Source organism: Falco peregrinus, chromosome 1 (genome assembly GCF_023634155.1).
Source record: "Falco peregrinus isolate bFalPer1 chromosome 1, bFalPer1.pri, whole genome shotgun sequence".
Lineage (NCBI taxonomy): Eukaryota > Metazoa > Chordata > Aves > Falconiformes > Falconidae > Falco > Falco peregrinus.
Window position 1 is genome coordinate 73,743,040 of NC_073721.1, and position 18,526 is coordinate 73,761,565.

General features: G+C 36.8%; 1 protein-coding gene across 2 annotated transcripts in view; it reads right to left on the bottom strand.

The window, feature by feature from the left end:
- The window catches only part of DPH6 (diphthamine biosynthesis 6), a 210,394-nt gene that overhangs the window by 53,560 nt on the left and 138,308 nt on the right, over window positions 1-18,526 (bottom strand). For both annotated transcript variants that reach the window (XM_055812818.1, XM_055812825.1), the window contains one exon: window positions 10,107-10,349. In XM_055812818.1, the coding sequence (XP_055668793.1) occupies window positions 10,107-10,349 (243 nt within the window). The remainder of the gene's footprint in view (window positions 1-10,106; window positions 10,350-18,526) is intronic.

The window sequence follows — 18,526 nt, forward strand, 5'->3', positions numbered from 1 at the left end:
TGAGACTACACATTACTGAAAAGGTATCTACAACTCCACACAAACATTCACTTGTCAGATTATGACAAAACTTTACCAAAATTACTGATTTAATTAGAAATTCATTGAAAATTAGACTCACTTGCTTCTTCATTGAGATGTACGCAGAAGTAACTACTTTGTCAGCTACAGGAGATGGCCAGGATATTTCCACAAGGGTGCTTATAAGCAAGATACATAAAGATCTGCCTAATATTAACACTGAATAATATCCAAAAGAAAATCAAAGTTAGATTTCAAGTGTCACCAGCTGTGTTCATTGTGTTACAGCTAAAGGATTGATGAGAATGATATACTTTTATCATATCAGATGGAAGCATTTTTGTTTTTCATTCACGAAGCTGAATAATTACTGAGAGGAAAGTGAAAGTCATTATTCACTGCTGAGCTGGCACGCATGTTACTGGGTACTGGCCAGTTAGCACTACTCATTTTTGCTATGCAAATATTTAAAGTGGTTTCAAAATAATGGTAGCTCACTTTCATGCTGTCTCACATACTTTGAAAGCAGAGTGCAGGAAAGGATAAATAATTTCTGGGTTACTTTGAATTTTCTGAATAAGGAAATTGAAGATTTATTATTGATTTTGAAGCCCGTGTAAAATCCTTCAGAGATGAGGAAGAGGAAATGAAATTGTTATTATGACCAGCACACAGGACAAGAGATAAAATAATCAAGTACTGAAATTTAGTAGGATGCCTTAGATTGTACTGTACACAAATGAAGAAGTACTTCCACTACCAGAAAGACATTATTTTCCTCGGTTATTATTTTTTTTTTCTCTTTCAAGTTTTTGGTGGTGGAAGACCATAGCTGTATCTGAGTAGAGATAAGATTCTTGCCGTTTCAAAAGGAAGAGGTGATATTCTGAGCTCTAATTTTGACTGCAGCTTGATGGGGAGAAGGCCAGGTATGAATTTTTCTAGTTAATTGTGGAGTTTCTCTTCAGTTGTATTTTGCTGAATCTATTTGTGGTGTGGACCCCAGCCAGCAGCAAAGCATCCACAGAGCTGCTCGCTCACCCTCCCACCCCAGCAGGGCAAGACACACAACAGGAAGAGCAAAAATGAGAGAACTCTTGAGTCAAGATAGACAGTTTAAATAGTGAAATGAATGAAACCAGTGATGCAAAGGCAATCATTCACCCCACCCCACCAGCAGACCGATGCCCAGCTAGCCTCTGGGGAACAGCCACCTTGGAAGATGAAACTCCCCAGTTTTTCTTGCTGAGCATGATGTAATATGGTACGGGATATCACTGTGGCTGCCTCTTGCCCACCCCCAGTCTACTCACTGGTGGTGCTGACTGGGAAAAACAGAAAGCCTTGAAACTGTGCAGAATTAGCCTGTTAGCAGCACTGTTTTAGCCACAAATCCAAAACACAGCACCGTAGGGGCTGCTGTGAAGAAAGCTAAGTCCATCCCAGCCCGACCTAGTATGCTATCCAGCAGGTGAGTTTCCTTCCTGCAGTGGGAATGTTTTCCAGGTCCTGCATAACCATGACAAAGAAGATATTGCCCACAGATTTAATCGGAGGACTTTCAGTACAGAAGTTTGGCTAGTTTTTGAGATCTGAGTTTTCTGATCTTTTTTGAGCTCACACTGAAGAGACAATACCCTCCCTGGAAATGACCAAGACCTAGAACTGCTGGTTAGTACTTAACATCCATCCACTTGTTGGAAGCACCGACTCTGAAGGAACATTTGTGGTGTCTGAAAGAGATTAACCTGCTCCAGTTTTAGGAAGGACCAGTTGTTAACAAACCTGTCTATGTAGGCTGGAGTGGCAATCTGGCTCTTCCTTCAGTCTTCATCAGCAGGATTAGTTTATCCAAAGGAGAGCAAAAAAACTTTGAAGGTGATGATTTTCCTGAAATTCGTTCCTTCACTGTGGGGATTTAAAGTGTCCTAGATGTAATTGGGACTACAGTTTAATAGGGAAGATTTCTGAGTGAAAGCAGGACCTTGATCACGTTTCACCCACGATGGCATTCTCCCCTCTCTAAAGAGGCCCTGACAACAGGGACTCGCCTTCGGGCTGAAGTCCTGTTAATGGCTCCCACAGCCATCATGCGTTAAGACTTTTGACCGGAGGTTCTGGCCTAAGAAAACCGTGGGTGCACATGTGCCCTCTTGCCTAGCACAGAAGTGACAGGCTCAAAACGGAATTAGTATTTTCAGCAAAGGAGAATAAGAATCACTCAAAAAACCCCTCTTCTAAGGGAACTGCTGCAGGGGAAAATCAGTCAGTCTGGATGAACTAGGCTGTTTACCACCCTGAATAACTTGACATGCATTTCTTCACTGTGTCTAACTGAAAAACAACATTCAAATGCAGGTATATATTACCTGTAAATGGCAAATAAGCTAGTGTAAATCAGTTCATGGAAATCAGACAGTTATGCTGACTTACACCAGCTGAGGATTTGATTTTATCTGTATCCATCTACACAAACATTTGCACAAGAAATGCTCTCCTTTCTTATTTTCTATTGTTCATATCTTATGTTTACATTCTACAAGTTGAATTAATGAATACCGTTTAGAACATTATGCAATCATATGATTTTTTATGTCCACATATATATACCCAATTTCTAGTAATGGCTTTAGTTAAAATCATGTAGACTGATTCACTGTTCTTTTTGTTGACTATATCCTTTTTAAAAATTCATTAAGGCTCCACTAACATTACAAATAGAATATCATGATCTTCCCTTAAAAAAAAGTGAAAGTGGCAACCCTTTCACCTCCCACCATGGGCCAGCGTCAAAAGGCAGACTATTTTCAAGGACCTCTGGAGTTCCACTATCTGCATTTGACCTGTGTTAAATATTCTCATTACAGTTGCTTCAAATGAATACAAAAGCTTTGTTTAATCTGAACACAGGGGAAATGAAATACACTAGGCACGAGATGAAAGACCCACTACCACTGTGCTATTTGAATGCACTGCGTGTTCTTAACATGGGCCATAAAAGAAGCCTAGTTTAATATATCAAACTGTGGAACATTCGAAATAGCATCTAGTAGCAAAATAAATGTTATAAACCTGATGAGACAAAAAAGGGAAATAGAAACATGTATTTTCTTCCTACTGAACTTTTGATAGGCATAGGTACTGGCTGGTGGCAATGTTTTTCAAAAATACTTAGTTTTCTTCTGGTAATATTACCAATTATATTAATTAACCTATGTGAGATTTCACTGCAATGTATATGTAGCAGGGTTCTAATCTATCATTTATACCTTTATAATATTCATGCATGTCTACTCCTCAGATTTTAACTATTCTGTCCAAGAAACTGGTAAAGGAGACCAATTAAATTAGTATTACCTATACTGTTATCTATAGGACACAGAATTTACAATACTACTTGGAAATATAACAATTGTATTAAACATAGATATTAACTAATACATATAGTAAAATATACAAAAACCCACAAAACCATGTACATGAATATTATAAACATCTGTCCAGGATGGTGAAAAAGTACATATCCTCTCAGAAATCTAGTGGGTTTTTATATTCCTTTTAAGTTTTATGGTAATATTCCCCATAGGTAAAGAGGACATGAAACCTCTGTCCAATCCTTTGCAGCAAGAAAAACCTTCAACTTCCACCATCTGAGCATAAGCTACTTCTGTTCTACATAGGATAAAGTGTCAGAGAATGCATGAATTTTATTAAAATTCGTGACAGTCTGTATACGACAAATACTACAGTCATGGCTGAACAATGCAACTGACTGCTGTGTTACAGATGCGTGACGCCATTCTAACTGACTGCCATGAAAACATAATAATTACTCCAGAAAACCACTGCATGTAGCTAGACAGCTTCTGGTTCAGGATTTAGCTTGTTTATGACTTGGGACCTGTGCATTATTTGCGGGGCGATGTGGGAAGACACCGGATAGTACTAATGGTATTTACAGGATTGTCAAAGGAGGCATATTGTGGGGGCTCCCTAGAATGGGCCAAGTGCCCCTAGATGACTGCTTTTAGATATTTTTTTAAAAAATCCTAGTTCAGGCTCATTTACATCTTTTGACATCTAAACAGTTTGTAAATCTGGCCCCAAAGGTTTAAATTTAGATACTTAAAGTTGGCATCAAGTTACCAGAGTGCTGAAATAAGCAACAAACCCATTCACGATACATATCAGATAAAACATTGTGAATCTTTTTTTCATCACTTCTGCGTTACATGCTATTAAGACACACACTGTCAAAAACCCGACTGGCATTCCTGGCAGAAAGTAAGTCAACTGTAGCACTCTTTGCTGGATTTGAAAGAATCATGGGATCACAGCCACTCATCCTGAATGCTTATCATAAAAAAAGGAAAGCTTCTGTCAGAAGAAGGTGGGCTAGAGAACTTTTAAAGTTTGTAGTACATTTGCTCAGGAATTTATTGGAGGGAGAGGACCAGATAACTAATGCCAAAATGCAAGCTGTGTTACAAAAGCCAAAAGACACATTTTTTCGTGTCACAGGAAGTATTTTATCAGGTAGATTCTTCATTACTGAGGATGGAAAATACAGTGACAGCTGCATAATAAAATAACCCAGAGTGGAACTGATCTATAATATCATCATCTGCAGAAAAAAATAGTATGCATAAAACAAATGGCCAAAGCAAAAGATATGCTAATAATAAGCTAATGGTCTTAGAGCTATTAATATATCCTGCATTTACATTAAATATTGTCTTTTAATGCAAGCCTGTCTTCTATTCTTAACAAAATACACTGTTTTCACTGTTTCAAAATCTCCTTTCACCAATATTTTGGGTACACTTACAAATACAGGCAATTCTAAACTTTGTGTGGGTAACAAAACATTGTGTACTAAATATACCACAGTATTTCCCCATACATTTTTCTTTTATAACAAAGAAATCAGAGGTATCATTTCAGATAGTTCTGGAAAACTGCCTCCGGGTTTTGTATACGCCATCAAATCAAAATAAGAACCGAAACTTATTTTTATCATTCAGTCACGTTTATCAAGAACTATATTTCAAAAGCAGAAAATGGCCTCCAAGTTTTTCTGTAAGTTAATGTGCTCTTAACGCAAAGAAAAAAATGAATTAATAGTACTTTGCCATTGGATTATACATTTGAACAGCAAGAGCCCAAACCAGTATCTATTACACAGTTTATCAAAATAGATATATTTTATTGGCCTAGCTATACCAAATATTGCTGGGGATTAGCAAGATGTAAAAAGAATAAAACACAACAGTGAAACAAGCTGGAATGGCTGAAATCTTGAGACAGTACAGCATGTTTCTTCTTTGTATTGGTGGGTGGGGATAACAAAAGAAAGCAATAAGCAGGCATTCAGAGGTAGAATAAAAAAATGTAATCGTGATCTTGTCCACCTCAGTTAGTCTAGTGCAGCCTGTTGTACAGACAGAAGTACAATCCGCCACTTGAAATATTCTAACAAAGTACTGCAGGGATGGTTCTGCATGGAAAGACCATGGGGAGAGGGAAAAGAAGGCAGGGGGTTGACTCAGCTCCCAACTAAATATAGCGGGAGTACTGTCTAAATGATACAACTCAACCCCTACTGAATAAAGTGCATACACAAAGTAAATTAATAAAATTTTGCAGGCACAGTCACTGCTATATCATTATACAATAGTTATTTGGAATATTTCCATCTATCAATAATGCCATCTGTCCCGCCCAATACAAATGGACTACAACCCATCTGGCTTATTTTTTTCTATTGATTACTCTGCTGTATGAGTTAGCAAAACTGCTTATAAAATCATCATATTACATGACACTGTCATTAAAAGATGTGAAGTAAAGAAAAACACAAGATGAGACTTAATTGGAAAACTGTCAGTTCTTCTTCCAGAAAGTTTTAGCAATGCTATAAGCCTTTTTTTTTTTTTTTTCCTACTTAAAAAAAAAATATATTTTAAAAAAGCTCTAAATGCTAACTACTGGATTAGGCACAAACTGTTCCACCACACAATTGTTACTACTTCTGACTAGTTATGTTAAAGAAGCTCCCTAAATGCATCTCCTCAAGAGTGTCAAAATATCCCAAAGCATGCGAGGGAATCACAAAAGAAACTGTGGAAAGAGTGTAACTTAAAAATAGGGTGGGGGGAAGATGCTGATGGCTGGCATTGTATTTGTTAATTACAATTATTTTTGCTAGGTTTTGGCTTTGATTGTTTGTTTGTATAATTCTCTTTATGCTATTTTTGCAGCCGCTGTTTTTTCTAACTATTGCTTCCCTCAACTAGATTTTAATTTCTACAACTGCAGCCTGTTTTTGCTTTTGATTTTAATCACTGCTTCCCTTAACTATATTTTAATTTCTCCAACACCCACTACTTAACAACAGCGCAGCCTTATCCATCTGCGGAACTTAAATGCTTACTTTAGCTCCCTCGCTCTAGATGTCAGTTCCTACGATAAACTTTTAGTTTTAACAAAGGAAATCTGTCTTGCGTATGTTCAAAATGTTAATGCAAAAATCTTTTTGTTAGCCCGGTGTTTTTTTTTAAGTGACACCCCAGTGGGGCTGCTTTCTTGTCATTCCCTCCCCGCTACTATTTTCTTTCTGCTGCAGTCTTCCACCCCTCCACCAGATTTCTGTTTTCTCTGTCACTCTGAATGGCTTTTCCAATGACACTATGACTCAAAGGGACACAGGAAGGAAGAAGAATGAGGAGCAAGGTCTGGATTCCAGCTCTAAGGACACAACCCTTGATGACTGTGGGTAACTAGAGTCCAGGGAGGCAATGCCCAGGGTTATACTGGAGGGGTGAGGCTGCAGGGAACAGTGCTGGGAGCACAGATACCGAGCTGCCATCTCAAGTGAGGGAAATCAGGGTGACTGCAGTGGAAATGAGTAGTGTAGGAAGCAAGGAATGATGCTGGAATAAGGAAGGGGCCAGAGGCTGGGTGACTGAAACAAGCTAGAAGTTGCTAGGGGTCCAGCCTGCTTACTGTTACTATTTCCCCCCTCTCTTACAATCCCCTCCCATTCTTGATGCTCACTAGAGCCACTCCTCTGGTAATCAGTGAAATAATTTGGTTATTCTGAAACATACTCAATTTATCTTTCTCTTCATAATTAAAGAAATTCCTAAAATACAACTATTACTGCCAATATGTCAAGAAGTCCTCTAAAGTCCAGGTGTGTCTGACCCTGTGGTCTTATCTCAAATGAAGCTTTGATCAACATCCTGTCTTAGAAATAAACCTTTTGTGTTATATAAACACATCCAGAGAACAGTTCTCACACTTGTCTTTATATTATGTTCGGTTATGGCCAATTTGTTTGTGCCCTAAAGAATTTATACAACCCTTTTTGTGCTTTACAGACTACTGACATCAAATATGTAGAATGATTCAGCTGAAGTTGCTGAACAGTATTATTTATGTAGAGGATATTTACCAGACATCACTATACAACAGAACGCTCACACTTTTTTTGGTGCTCTAAAAAAAAACCTTTGGCAGTTTTGATGCATGTAATTTAGTCACTGTTAAATACAAATAGCTCAATCTTAATATACCACCATGTTGCTATTAAATAGAGAACATTCAACAGAACAGAAATGTAGTCTAAAACCTGTGTTTAAGACATAATTAGTTCTATGGCTTATGATGTATAGTTTACAAGAAACAAGTTCTGAGATGCATTGTTTTGTTTGCACAAACCCCATCCTTTTTCCATGGATGACAGAAGCAGAACAATTTCAATTGAGACACCATTCATTCTTATTAAGTAATCTGTAGGTTGCTGCTGATTCAGGCCTTTGGCCACTGTTGGAAATACAGTTCAAGAATAATGAAATACTTTTGGTTTGGCTGACTTAGTTTACTTGAAGAAAACAGAGCATTATTTGAAGTCATGGTATCTGACAGAACTGTCTGTTGTAGTAAAAAATAAAACCACTCAAGGGATATGCTACTTAGACTCTTAAGCACAATGCCTTTAGAGTAAAACTACCATGTTCTGGCTTCCACACAGAAAGGCACTATCTTACAGCACCCAACAGGCTGCTCCAAAGAAAGTTTTAAGATATGGAAAAACTATAATTTCACTGGCTCTATGGAATAAACGAGGGAGAAGTACAATCGCCATACCATTTATCAGTCATTTCACAAAGTTCTTCCAAATTTCAAACTTCACTGTTTTCCTTATTCTGAGAGTAAAGGAACAATTCTCCTAATACCATGCCAGCTAATGCTTCTCCTCCAATAAAAAAATCTCTATTTCCATTAACAGGACCATTGTATTTTCAGGGCAGGACAATTCCTCCCTCTGGTTCCTTGTAACAGAAGGGTCTGAAACATCTTTTTCTCTGCTCTGCTGTGTAGGCAAACCCTTGTCAATCAAAAAAGTATGCATAGCCTGAGGAAAAATTCAGTTTCTCTGTCTGAACCTCCTATTGCCAAAATTATAGAGAAAATGGAACATCTGGCTGCTAATAACATCTCTTTCCCACTGATATTTTAATTTTTTCCAAAGCATTTTTAGATTGTGTTGTAGCACACACTACTTCATCTGCTAATATTTTTTTGCTCTTTCTGATACTGTCATTAATGAGTATGATCTGATAAGATCTGATAAGCACAGCATAAGACTGACAAACATCCTCTAGGATTGCTTGGTGCTCCTCTAGGATATTTTTTCTTAAACATTCCTGAAAAGTGTTAGGCATCTAACTCCTCATGGAAGTAAGTGTAGGCAGCAATCCATTTTTAAGCTATGGCTTGAACAATCAAAAAGTGACATGAGCCAGATATTAGTAATAGCTCTAAAGCAAGCAACCTCATCAGTGTTTTTCACATAGCTGAGAAAGTACTGCCTAGTTATCTCAGTAAGAAGAAGAAACCAAAGACTCAATGAAGAGTAGCTGGTACATGTATTAACTATAGGAGACCTAAAAGATTCTATCTGGAAAAAGGAAAAGTTTCAAAGAACTGGCAGCCACTACCAATCTGCCCTCAAATCCTACATATGTAAAGCAGGTAGGCTTTGTGGTCATGGTGCATGGTACTAACCAGTCACACAGCAAAAACTTGAACTGCATTAAAAAATCTGAACTGAATTCAGATTCAATACACTGGGTCTCGAGGGGTAGTAAACACTATTTAAGAGGGTCTTTTATTCATAAATCAAGGTGGAATGTGTAAGCGTCTAAGTAAAGCCTACAACCCTACTCAGAAAGAGAAATGCCTAGTGCAAAGACTGAAAGTGAAGGCAAACAGGAGGAAAGTTTCAGATACATTTTTCCATCTTCTACGGCAATGTTAACATATACTATGCTTCCAAGCCATGTATTTCCCTGAGAAACCATAATAATTAGTTATATTAAATTATACAGCAATTATGCAGTTACTAGTTTTTTTACTCATTTATGGAGCAGTTATGTTTTATTTACAATATTTGTGGCTTTTTAATGCTTGCAGGGTGTTCCATGGTTATTTAAGAAAAGTGGTACATACATAACAGAAATGATTATGGTATTGTTATAAATCACTGTGCAAATTATTATGCTGTTAGAGATAATCTAGGGTCAAGCAATAGACAGGCACACCCTGATCTGGTCTTAAAAGTTCAGTTGAATAATAAGCAAGAATAAGCACTAAACTGCTAAACTCAGTTGTCATGACAATATTGCTTGTAAGAAAGAGTGGGGAAAAAACCTCAGCAGAACAACTCACAAAAAGTTGTAAGTAAAACGCCCAGTTCTTATTATGCAAAAATATATGGGCAGAGGAATTGAAATAAGGTATTGTTCACATTTTTGTTGGAGGAACTGACTGCTCTTTAACATACTGCTTTGGGGAATTAAGGCAAAGTTAGTGATGAATATAACTTTCTATTAAGCAATTTTCTTTCTCAATTGTGCACAACCACTTATGAGCCAGAACAAACAGCTCAATCAAACCTTATTGTATCAGTTTTACTTGAACCCCTTGGAAATGTACTGAGAAAATTCTGATATTACTACAAGACTTAGAGAGGGGAAAAAAAGACAACCCAGAAAAAAGAAAATGCGTATCACAACTACCTTTTTACATTCTCTCAACTTCTTCTGCCATATAGAGCGAGCGATAGGAATGTGCTTCCTGTCAGTTACATAGCAGCTGGCTGTGATCGCGTGGTGGAGCGCAGTCTTTTGTTTCATAGCTTGAAGAACTCGCTCAACATGACGGAGGGAAACCATGGCCTCAGCCCATATGCCACCGCTAACAAGCTGCATCGTGCAAGGTACCAGAGCAATCTGTCCAGCACAGTAGAGAACATCTCCAACCTAGAAGAAAGGAAGAATAAGTACGTAAGACTCTGGGAGTGTATAGAAGGCAAGGGAAGCACTTTTTTTTCAGGTAGTTTCTTTCAACAGTACTGTTCTTTGACATCATTTGTCACAAATGAAGCAAACATGCCTGTGTGAAGATAGTTTTATAGGGAATTTAACTACAATATAGAAACAAAGTACTACAATAAAATTTAACCTAACAGTTAAAACAAGGATGTATGTGTCAGCTCCAAACAGTAGCATCTGATGTTACTCTCCGTTACAGATGCTGGATCACACTGATGCCCCAACATAGTTAAATATTCTTGCTTTCTGATTTGGAGTGATGATGCACGCTATCTTTGGTTCAGTGCTATTTTTTTAAAACTTCCAAGTCTTAAATTAGCTCTGTTTTACATAAGAATATGTAAGAAAGTATAAGTATATATCTGTAATGTCTTCAGTAAACTAGTTTAAAAATACCATAAAAATAATACTTGCAGAACAACTAAAAGACTGTGCATGAAGAAAGTCATGATAATCCACCAGAAGGCAAAAGGAAATTGCAGATTGAAAATAAAATGCAGAAGAGTGCCACTTGACCAAAGAGATGCACTCATCTTTTGAAAATGGAATTAAATGGGTGGCTAGATATACCATCAACATATGTTTTAAGTTGAACTGCAATGCAATTACTTTGGGCTGAGTTTCTAAAGTCTTCCTGGCAACACTCTGAAGACCTACTTTTTTTAATAGCAGCCAGCAAAGGAAACTATTTATTCTTACTATTCAGACATCTCAAACATTTATTATAAAATCTTAATGTAAATATCAAAACTTTTCATCCTCTTATGCTGCACTTCACTAGAAAGTCTGTATATTTCCTGATCAGTGAAGCAGTAAATTTTATTCAATATCAAAAGAAAACTAAGTATAGAAGTGGGAAGTAAGGTGGGTGTAAACAGCTTTGAAGTCAGCACAGGAAGCATTTTGCTAGGAATAAAGAGAAGGAAAAAATGGACTGTGCAAGGAATCTTTAGGAAGAATTTTGCAGAACTTACCGTATAAACTGTAAAAATTCCTCAGAATTAAGAATAATTAAAAAAGAAATCTGTCCTAGAAGACATGGCAATCAAACCATGTGACAGACCCATATGCAACTCCAAATCTGTCCTCATAACTGTCTGTGTCTCACAAAAGACTCACACATGTAACTATTGGAAAAGTATCTTATACAATTTGGCATACAAGTTCTATGATTAGCAGCTGAAGAGGGGGAGGAGGCAGAGAGGAAACATATCAACTGCCACCCATCTACTATTTAAATTGTTTTAAATATCTGAAATATTGTTTTGATAATGCTATATATAATCCTGAATTTGGAAAAAAATATGTTAAGTAATATTTTGGTTTATAAGAACAAATGGTCTTTTTTTTTTTTTTTTTTTTTTTTTTTTTTTTTTACAGTGCTATTTTAAAATATGTGCCATTGAACAAGGGAGTCCAGCCAGCTACGAAGTGGCATACTGACAAGATGAGAAACAAATTCAGAAAGATATGATTCAGAGGGGCACAGGTTTGTTTTTAAAGCAAGCCATTCATTTTCACCTCTTGAAAGTGAAATCCATGCATCAGTAAAAAACTCCAATACAGGTAGTTCATACTTCTGCAGAAAAAAAATCACACTGGCAATATTTCTTCCCTTTTTGCCTGTTGGGCTGCTGGTTTTCCATGCATCACCCATGTTAATTATTAGGTAGACAGAAGAGCTGTTCAACCAGTTCACTTCCCCTATTCTTGAACAGATTGTTTGAGACATAATATGAATACTAATTAACGATAAAGTATCTGTCAGTGTTTTGAAATACGGACCCGGATTGCACGTTCTTAAAGTATCCTGGATAGTTCTGATACAATTAGCCCCACTGGTCATAAGAAGGTCAAAAAAAAAATCTGAAGTATTTGAGCAAAATTGGCACTGCTTTTGGCTTAGATTCAGTGGGAATTTTGCAGAGTTCTCCAAAAACAATTTAAAAAATCCCTCTGTTCCTAACATACTTGTTTGTGTCTTAAGATGTAATTAACAGAAAAACAGTGTTCCTAACGTGCCACCATGTTACAGAGGGGTGGATACAAGGGGGAACGAGGGCAAAAAGAGTCAAAACACGGCCACAGGTTTGCAGCAATTGTGTTTCAGGAGAATGTAAGTTAGGGTAAGGGAAGGAGGAGGGATGTTTCTCTTCCTCTTTCCCAGTGACTTGGTCTTGAAAAGCAAGCATAAATAAACAATCAGCAGGGACAAAACAGCAAACCGGTACAAACACCGTTTTAGCAGATTTCAAGAGGTTGTCTCAAGAATGTTTGAAGCATCATATTCAAAACTGTTAGCAGAATAAAAAGCATTTAAAATGGGGAAGACATCATAGTATCCTGTTCACAGTACTGAAATCTTACAACAGGAGATGTCACAATGTATGGTGTTATTCCCTGTGTTGTGAAAGTGTTCTGCAAAACCCTGCTAGAACCTTGCAACAGTTTATCTTTTTGGAGCATCTACAAGGCTAACAGAAGATCTTTCAGGCTATAGATTCACAGTGTATCAAGTCTAGAGGACCTGCATATCCAGTGAACTCAGCATAGAAACAAAACTACAATATAATGGATGTGTATTTATACACTAGATGTCTCAGCTTACACTGATGATTTAATTTTCACTGCAGCCCATACACGTATTTCCAGTGCTAAAACTTCATTAATGATTTGACAAACCAAAAATAAATAAAGACTTGTACTGCTGTGCTGGTTAAGGCTGGGGTAGAGTTAATTTTCTTCATAGTAGCTAGTATGGGGCTGTTTTGGATTTTTACTGAAAACAGTGTTGATAACACAGGGATGTTTTTGTTATTGCTGAGCAGTGCTGACACAGAGCCAGGGGCTCTTCTGCTCCTCACCCCACCGCACCAGTGAGGGGCTGGAGGGCACAAGGAGCTGGGAGGGGGCACAGCCGGGACAGCTGGCCCCAACTGACCAGAGGGGTATCCCAGGCCACGTGATGTCATGCTCGGCATGTGAAGCTGGGGGAAGGAGGAAAGTGAGACATTCGGAGTGATGGTGTTTGTCTACCCAAGTAACCCTCAATCATGATGGAGCCCGGCTTTCCTGGAGATGGCTGAAGGTCTGCCTGCTGATGGGAAGTGGTGAATGAATTCCTTGTTTTGCTTTGCCTATTAAACTGTCTTTATCTCAACACACGAGTTTTCTCACCTCTGCTCTTCTGACTCTCTCCCCCATCCCAGCTGGGGGGAGTGAGAGAGCAGCGCGTGGTGCTTAGTTGCCAGCTGAGGTTAAACCATAACAACTGCTGAGATGCTCACTTGTACCAATTTATTTCCAATATATCCCCACAACAGTAAAGAGTTTATAAATGGGACCTCATGCGACTCGACATTTCTTCCCTTTTTTTCATTTGTATCACTGCAAGTTAAATGAAAGGTGAGTCTTAATAAGCTAACATAATAGTTCAGCAACTGTTTTGCACAGTTAGCACAACTGTAAATAATCAAGGGAATGCAGTGGACAATCAGAACCTCAGAGTATGCAATCCATACCCTACAGATAGGAACAATAAGCTCTTATTTGAGAGTTATGACTTTTCGTGGTATAGCTATGCTACAGGAATTAAGTGTAATATAGACCTAGATCACAGCTAATACAGAGGGAAGACAGTATAGTAGCAAATTATTATTTTATTTCACCTGTTTTTTTTTAAGTTGCATTCATTTTTCAGGGAGGCAGAAGGAAAGGATCTATGGTACCATGGAAAGGAAAATTTAGAAGAACTTTTGGTGCTACTTTGAACTGTTCTATCCCCAAAAAAGTTTTTAACAGTACTTTAAGTTACCAAAAGGACACAACATATCTCCCATAAAATATAATTCAGGAAAAGAAAGAATAAGAACAACAGACTTAAATGGACATAAGAACAAATTAGACATAAGCTGCTAATTAGCAAGAGAAAGCTGTAATTATTGCTACTTAGAAAGAAACAGAAGAAAGAGGATACCTGTAGATATACACTGAGTTTTGTTTTGTTTTGGTTTTTTAATGAAAGGCCAACAGCAACTACAGAAACTTTACGAAACATTTCCTGCTGGTATTATTAAACTTGCTAGGGATTAGCTGGCATAATACAAAAACTGCAGGGATCTTCCAATGGAGAGATTTCAGCCATTCACCCCCAGGTATTTAGGCCAATGTTAATAGTTGCACCATATGAACAAATGTGTGTTTCTTGGAAAGGATGGAGTCAATATGCAATCAGCCAAATCTTTGTTACAAATGCAGTTTGGTGTCTGAGTGACTGCTGCCCTTTAAGAGGTCAGGGTGTACAAAAGATTCAATGACCCCTTGACCTGACAGTGAAATAACCCACCATTATGTTCAGCCAGTGTAAATAAGCATAACTGACAACGCACTAATAGGCTGCCTCTGGTCAGCCATGTGTACCTCTGACCTTAATGAAGACCTAAATCAATTAATACTTCAGGCAATAAAGACCTCTGGCTGATTAAGTTAGATAGAAATCATCTTTTCTAACGGGATTACAGCTGTAAGGTGGTGAACTTTTTATTTAATGTATGATAATCCTTTCTTCCTAGGGCCCTCTTATTTTAGCTAATGACGTTACAATTACTTCTTGCAATGTGAAATCTTTTATTCAACTACCTAGTGTGAATAAAGTTTTAAAGGTACCGTTTAGACCACAGTAATTGAAAAGCTTTGAGTTCACACTATGAACACAAATTGTATCTGACTTACGTGGTTCTAATACACCACAACCTTCAATATAATTCTAGTTTTTCTTGAACTGTTACAAATTTGTAGTCTAAAAATTCCATAAATGAGTTGATCACACACAGTTTAGTTTGACACAGGCTTTCTTTTGAGAAAATGTGTACAGTTATCAGCTAAAAGAAGAAGGATATACTCCTAAATGAAAAATATGTTATGATTATCTTTGACTAAAGAAAATTGACACTAGTAAGAATCCACGTATAACTTAACACAATGCTTGCATATCGTACTCAAAACTCCAGAACTTCCTTTTAAATAAAATAATACTTTTTCCTAAATAGGTCAAAAAGTTTAATTAATCAATAGTATATTATTTCTATCTTATTGAAATAGCTCTAACATTTTGACAATTTTCAGAGATTTAGAACTCAGTTTTCAAATGCTGTGATTCCACTTGCTAACCCTCATTTTAGGATGGAGCTTCATGTGTTTCAAAATCTAATCAATCACCTAAGCCATGAGACTATGAAACACTCACCTTTTTGCATTGTTCTTCATATTAAAGTTTTTTTATCGAAGTGTGATTTAAATTTTTCTCTTTGAACATTTATATTTGTGGGTTTAAAATTCACAGGACATACTTATCAAGAACCGAAATAAAATACTGCCATTTCATGGATGCTAAACTAGGATTATATATATTTTTTTTAATCTGCAGTTTAACAAAATTTAAATACACCATCCCACAAAGTCATATTTGACACTGAGCACAGTGTCATAATGCTATCAACACACATAAAACTCGTGCATTTCCAAATTGGAAATTACACTAAAGAGAAGTTTCATGTCATGCAGTATGCTAGACTGAGCAGCCCAAAACCTGGCAGTTCTTTAAAGAGGCTATTAACTCGACAATGCACCTGAAAAAGCCACAATATTAATTGTTATGAATACTACATCAACTTCAAAATACTATGTCTGAATACCTCCTAGTCATATTCTATGCTGCCCAACTGTAAATATCTCTGCAATCCTCTAAAAATCAAATAATTCAAATTGAGCCTTTAGACTGTGCTGTATTTACAGCAGGAAATCTCATATAATACATCCTGGAAGGTCTGTAGTACCTTGAGGTTTAACAAAATGCTATATGCACAGACTTGCGAGGGACGATCAGATCAGAAAGCTTAAGAGAAGGTAAGGTTCAGCTTGAAAACCTTTTTTAAAAAACTGTTCTGTCCTACCACAGAAAATTGTAGTATTTGCATACATATTTTTGGCAATGTGTTGGTTATATTTAAATCGTGATCACTGCCAAATCAATTTTATTCTGCTCTACAACTGATGGAAATAAAAACCACACACTTCTGATTTACAGAAGACAAAGATTCAGAAACTGATTTTTTTCACGAAAAACCCACCCCAAAAGCTGTCATTCACATTCCAAGGGAGTATGAGACACAAAACAAAAATAAACCTAGCTTTTAAAGTCAGCATCTAGGAAAGGTTCCAATACAGTGGGTAAAAAAGGCTTGCCATCTAATACATCTGTGTGGGCATGGCAGCGAGGCTGAGTCTTCTCCAGGACACTCATTTTGGTCCACTTGGAATCTCCAATACACAGAGAGGAAATTAAGAAAATGGAGGGAAAATATTCTTGACTTACTATGCATATTTTGGCCAATGTCCTGTACTGGCATACAGGGCACATATTGTTCCTTTATGGAAAATTACAGTAGACAGTTCAAAGACTTAATTACCATAGAGTATAAACTCTTCTCCACACCCTAAAGGATGTTTTTTCCTAAATAAGAAAGAGCAGCCTCCCTACCTGAAAAAGAGCAAGCTAACAAGAGTATTAATCTTTGATGCATTTCTTCCTTGGGACAGTGGAATTCTAGTCTTCATAACTATAAATCTGTCACCTTTTACAAAGCCTATCATTTACTCTCAAGCTTAAAAAAAAATAATAAAATCACAAGTTCTCCCACAACCACATTAGCAAAATCTGCCAACTGTGAAAAACTGCAGAATACTCAGCTTTATGAAAATACCTTATCTAAAAGATGGAGTAAAACCAACACCCTGATTATCATTTACTCATTTCTTATTCATATCACTTTGAATAAAGGTGCCAAACAAAACAAATAATAATAATAAAAAAGAACTAAGATTAGTCTATTCCAGAACAGTTGGAGTTGGGATGGGGAATAAGAGATCTAATCAAATCCATATTTACCAAGAAAAGTAAAGGCATATTTCAGGTTCCAGAAAAACAAGGTGGAAAAGATTAATACCTAAAAGTGTAAAGTGATGCAAATGACTCAATGTGGACATGGACTATTGAGGAATGGATACCACATTTTTCGAAAATGCATACTATACCCACCACGACTGATCGTGTTTTTTAATTAATTATATATACCTAGGTAAGGGAGGATAATGGTTGTAATTCACTTGGACTCTTAAAATATCTGATACAGCATATTTGGAAATTATTTTTAACTCTCCTAATTATAAATGCTGTTAACTAGCTGATAGTCTGTAAGGAGAGAGTAATGAAAAAGCCAATGTACTGAAGCGGGGTGCCGTAGGGATTGGTATTAGGCCTGATTTTGTTTAACATCTTCATTAAGTCAATGGAAGAACGGATTAACAGGATGGTAATGAAACCCACAGAGGATACTAAATTACAATGTGCATCAGTAGAAATAATAAAAATGGACACAGTTTTTTGAAATAAAAGCAGGAAATAAGAAAATGAGACTTAACATAGCAGAAATGAAAACTCATGCTAGAACATATGGCAAAAATTTTTTGAAATACAGATATTCATAACAAGGGAGAAAACTTGACTGCATAAGTGCTGAACAGTTTATATCAAATCGTAACTGCTCGTTACTAGAAGCAATTTCAGTATAGGACAAAAGAAGATAAGAGTCTCTGTTCTCATGAAACAGGTCTAATTAATCAGATCTACCAAATAATTGTTCAAGGATAAGTAACAGCTGCCCTTGGCTAATGAAAAGAGTGAAGTTTTCTACAACGTCAGAAACTGATAGTATGCCCTTTAGGAAAGGCATGATTTCCATATTGCAAAATGAATGCTGTAAAAGATCAGGTGATAATCAAAGTTTCAGATGATTATTCAGAGCCGATAAGTACTTTTTTCCAGAAATTTTTACATTTCATCATCAACACTGATTTTTGGTTTACAGGCTAGCATAGCTGCATTCAAAGTATGAAAAGCATTTTAATCTTCCAGGGTAAAGATATAAAAATTCCAAAAACACTTTTTTAACCCCACGTTAAATGGAGGCTGTCTAAACCTTACATGAGGTTACATAAACATTCATTTGAGGTTCCAACACGGTTCATTTGTGCATTTGCTTTTTATG